General features: G+C 32.4%; 1 protein-coding gene and 1 long non-coding RNA gene across 2 annotated transcripts; one reads left to right on the top strand and one right to left on the bottom strand.

Moving 5' to 3' along the window:
• Positions 1 to 651: 651 nt before the first annotated feature.
• Positions 652 to 1,813, bottom strand: LOC128246041 (uncharacterized). Its single transcript, XM_052964249.1, has 3 exons — positions 1,723 to 1,813; positions 1,200 to 1,281; positions 652 to 914 (listed from the first exon to the last, which is right to left on the bottom strand). The coding sequence occupies exons 1-3, from the start codon at positions 1,735 to 1,737 to the stop codon at positions 652 to 654; spliced, it is 360 nt and encodes a 119-aa protein (XP_052820209.1). The 5' UTR covers positions 1,738 to 1,813.
• Positions 1,814 to 2,583: 770 nt separating this feature from the next.
• Positions 2,584 to 4,904, top strand: LOC128246656 (uncharacterized). The gene is made up of 3 exons (XR_008263317.1): positions 2,584 to 2,648; positions 3,788 to 3,887; positions 4,858 to 4,904. It is a non-coding gene; the product is annotated as an uncharacterized LOC128246656 (long non-coding RNA).
• Positions 4,905 to 5,115: the final 211 nt, after the last annotated feature.

Below are 5,115 nucleotides of genomic sequence, written 5' to 3'. Positions count from 1 at the left end.
ACTGAATACTACACTGATATATTACATTTCTGTACATGTCGGTCGGCTTACCTTTTAGAAACGTGCTTAACCAATTGTTTGAAAAGATTTACATCCGTAGCACTCCGTTTAGTGTCAATGATAGTGCACAATGTTTGGACAAAACATATGTAAAAAAGCTGATGAAATGAAAATGTGAACAACTTACGCAGCATGATGTGCTAAGTACTACTTACCTTGATGTTTGGACAAAGCTCATGCCACAATCTGCAGAACGTCCTATATTTAATACATTTTGTGGCTGTTTCAATGCACGATTTTTCATATAATCTATGCATTTTCATCTTTGTGGTGGAGCTGTGGAGGAAAACTGGTGCGTCCTTGGATCTCCCTCTGGGTGCTGCAGGCATGGGCAGTCCTTCATCAATTGCAACATTTTTTTAAAAACGATATAACATTTTCAATTTCTTGAAATGTTAACGCAGGAATGGGCCGCCGGCCTTGGTTTCCATGACAACGGGGAACATATCTATTCTCGTTAACATGTTTTAAGAGGTTCTTGAGATGAGTTGGGCCGATGTCATACACACACATGAATGTTTTCTTACAAACAACATTACCCTCAAACTTATAGTCGTATCGCGTACGCTGACGCTCACCATACCGGCTTCGTTATTTATCTGAATTAATCCGGTTTAATGCTCCCATTATATATAAGTCCTTTTCTTCCTTTGTATACTGCCTTATATTGTCAATATGGGCTTGGGCAGCTTCACGGTCAATAGAGTCCATGCACATAGAAGTACAATCGCAGCCAGTCGCTAATGTGTCGCATGATTCTACTATTGGTATGTCATCATCATGTTCCGAGATAACATGATCATTTACATTTTCTGATGCCACTTGATTGTCATCATTTTCATCATCAGACGTTACTGTAATGAAAGAGAGTATCCCTAGTGAGTTATGTTTGCCCATAATATACAAACTAAAATAATGTATTGCAACGTTATATAACTTTATTATTGCGAATAAACAAATAAGATCCACACATCTACTGCAAAATAATTGATTATGTATTCAAATAGTGTGAATTCTTAAAATAGCAATGATGATTTAGTTTTCAAAAAAAAAAATATCATGAAATTAAATTGCATGTATGTTATTTTAACTTATTATTAAACAATTGTCATTTAGCGTCAATGAACAGTTAAGGATACCTCTAGGTAGTTCAATTTCATGTGAATGTCTTGATATCGTTGAATTGTGTCCAAAGAATTCGTCATAGAATCGCTGTATCAGCTGTAAAAAAAAAAATCTAAAAATTTATTAAAAATTAAAGCTTCATTCCGGAATCGAACCGGGAACGTATGATTACAAGACAAGCGCTTATCCGTCTGAGCTATTGCCCCACTTGCTTAGAAAGCAAAGCATCGAGGTATTGATTTATCGATAAGCGCACATACACTATCGTACGGAGTTTACCGAACACGTTTATTTAGAAAAAATGTTGGTATTCTGTCCATTGTTTACTGAGAAATACATGATTATAATTCTACATGTTTACATTTATCATTATTTAAACAGTTTTTTTATATAAATTAACTTTTATATGAACCATATGCTTACCTTTCTGCATTATTACTTTGAGAAAGCGTCTTTAGTTTTCACTTGCAGACGATTGAAAATAAAAGGGGAATAAAATCAATTTTAAGTATATTTCATGAATGGAATTATACTTACTTCTAAATCGTCCATCTTTCAACCTTCTGATACATCGAAATATCAAATATTATGGTGTTTTCGCCATAAAAATTGACTTTTTCAAACAGTTACTTTTTTTTAAATTTATGTATTTACTTCCGCATTTCTTCGGGAGTTTTCGTGCAATTCCGTCAATATCTCGGAAATGCGATAAGGTTCGTTTTCTCAGGCCGGCGGTCATACCATACATTTGTTTATTTCATTAATTGACAAATAGACTCAAACCAACGTGTCGAAATATTACCAAATTAACTTTGTCTGCTTACTAACTTGAGGATTTCTTATCAAATCCTTAAGTTTCAGGTTGCCTTGTTTATGTGCTTTATATGGATAAATATACATGTATGTTGGAAGATTACTTTAAAGATAAACTTAATATTTATCATAAAACTATGATATTATATTTGGTCCAAATAGTGAGATAAACAAAGAGTGTATAAACCAATGTTTTATCTTTGAATGCATATTCTGTCTGACAAGTATTGTTTCTCTGCAGGTGCCTTGAGCCATCCTAGGAGGCATCCCAAGTAACACCATTAAGAGCGTATAAATGTTTGAACTGTGCAGACTTCTTGTTGTGAGAAAAAAAGGTACACATATACATGTATGTAATGACTTATAAATATTTTTCAATTAGAATTGTGATTATCATTTTTGTCCTTTGAAGAGAACCTTTCATCAAAAGTAATAGAAGAACATTGGATAGTTTACTGTCATAACTGCATATAATAATAACTGAAGTTAATATTAATTCATTCCACCTTCTGCCAAGTGGCTATGATGTGCTAAGCAGACTAAAAAATTTCAGCCTGCAGCCAATGAGATAGAAATGGAGAGAAGGGCAATAGCAGCTTGCACATGACAAGGCTCTGCAGCGCATGAAACCCCTTAAACTGAAGATGATGGTGGGTCCCTGATGCAATGTAAATTATATGGAATGTTTTGTATATAACCAGTTATTCAATCATCATCAGTGCTGTACACAGAGTATTAAGTATATGACATTTCGTTTTCTGTATCTTTCTTCTTCTGATTTATATGAACCCGAGCTGATTTCATTGAAGTAAAAGTTACTTATAATTGCAACCTCCTTAAATGTATCGTATATTAGTTTAAAACAAAAGTACAGGTCACAGCCTTTTCCCACATGTATGAAAAATGTGCTGTTTACCAAATGATATGCATCGCGTGATTCTGGGCCTTGCAAAAGAATTACCGGTACTACAAATGAAATAATCATGTTTTTTCTATGTATATAAATTTCTTCCAAACTTTTTTCTTTTAAAGGATTGTCACAGGCACATAATTTTTTTATTGATTTATGTCCCATTAGTTTTCTCATGTTTTCAATGCAATTACATACTTTAACCCTACATAATTTGACTACATTCATTGTAAGAAAGAACACTGGATTAAAAATTCAAAATGTATGAACACTACTTTCTTAATTACTTTTTCATAAAGAACATGAAGAATCTGTGGTAGGAAAACAAGTAATATTATAAACTTGTTGTAATGTTGATATGATAATTCTGTATGTCATTTCATTCGTTTGCTCAATCATTTACTTACAAAAGGATTTTTTTTTATTCAAAATGCTTTATACATGGCGCGGCTTGTAAACATGTATCTTGAACAAAAATGTGCGATGCAGCTTTTGCATTGATATTGGGTGTGCTCCAAACAAGAACTGAAACAGCAATGTAGGGCATAGTTTTATTTTATTACATGGCATATGTGTTCAGTACATAATCTAGTCAAAATCTGATTACAATTTTTGTAATACAGTTAACTCCACACATAATAACTTCAGATATAAAGAACAAATATTATGTGCCCAGTTTTCATGATGAATTCTACAAATGTGCAGATTAATGAAATTTGGACAGTCTCTCATATATATGCTTATTTATAGTATTTGTTTTTGCTGTCATGCTTATACTTTAAAAGCAATGACATTATGTTGTTTTTTTTTTTAAATCATTAACGGGAAAAAACATAAATATATACAAGACGAATTAATTTCAATAATTTTCTGAATCAGTTCCTGAAGCCTAGAGATGTCAGCACTCGCAGTCAGCCGCTTTATCATCCATTGCTCCATTAACCTCATCCACCTGGTCAACACAATTCAAACATACCAGGTAATGGTAAATTTAGAAATGGGCTGAATTGACAATTTGAACATGTTGCGTCATTTAATTTGAATAACAAACGTTACAGCAATTAAACCCAAAGAATAATATGTTTATTAACTGGATATTTAATTCCTAATAAGTTAACATGTTAAACAATCATGAGATTGTTCAATACATTAAATGTTGGCTGAACATTACAAATCATAAAATTTAATTATTCAACTAATGGACTGGTTTATTGTTTAGTCATTTAGTCTTATGCGATGGTAGTGTGTACGTAGTATGTGCGTCTGTAAACAATTCCACGTTAACACGATACAGCCTTCAGTTTTGATTGTATCTTGATGAAACTTGTACAGTATCTACATATCCATTAGAGCTTGGTTCCTTTCGAAAACCAGCCAGATCTGCCCATGCATGCCTAGATTATAGGCCTTGATAGTATAAAAAAATCATGTAAACAATTGCTCGTTAACACGATACAGCCTTCAGTTTTGATTGTATCTTGATGAAACTTGTACAGTATTTACATATCCATAAGAGCTCAGTTCCTTTTGAAAACCAGCCAGATCCGCCCATGCATGCCTAGATTATGGGCCTTGATAGTATTAAAAATCAGTGTGTCAGTAAGCAATTGCTTGTTAACACGATACAGCCTTCAGTTTTGATTGTATCTCGATGAAACTTGTACAGTATTTGGATATCCATTAGAGCTCGGTTCCTTTCGAAAAACCTTGAAATGATAAGATTATGGGCCTTGATAGTATGAAAAAATGAGTATTCAGAATCCATAAGGGGTTGGTTCTTTTCGAAAACAGTGATGTTGACCACACAAACCCAGCCAGTAGAACATAGGCCCTTTTGGGCCTCTAGTTTATTATAAGTGCACGTTTGTCTTCATAGCATCTTTATATATTTCTTTATTACATGAAGCTTATTTTGTATGTGAAGCTTTGATTTTATGCACTCTTTTCAGATACAGACTCAGTTAAAACAGATATGGGTGCAAGTCATGAGACTTTTACAGGTAATGTTTATTAGACATTCAGTATTTATATATATATATATATATATATATATATATATATATATATATATATATATATATATATATATATATATATATATATATATATATATATTTAAAAAAAATGTCAATTGTAAAAGGATAGTATAATGTTGATGGATTAGATGCATTGATGATGACTGAAGTCAAAATCATCTTTATAATAAT

Source organism: Mya arenaria, chromosome 9 (assembly GCF_026914265.1).
Source record: "Mya arenaria isolate MELC-2E11 chromosome 9, ASM2691426v1".
NCBI classification, from domain to species: domain Eukaryota; kingdom Metazoa; phylum Mollusca; class Bivalvia; order Myida; family Myidae; genus Mya; species Mya arenaria.
Note: the sequence above shows the minus strand (reverse complement) of the source record. Positions and strands in the feature narration are given on the sequence as shown.

Coding starts and splice junctions, on each gene's coding strand:
- LOC128246041 (XM_052964249.1), bottom strand. Junction 915..1,199: donor TGAAATTGAACTACCTAGAG/GTATCCTTAACT, acceptor CTTTCATTACAG/TAACGTCTGATGATGAAAAT.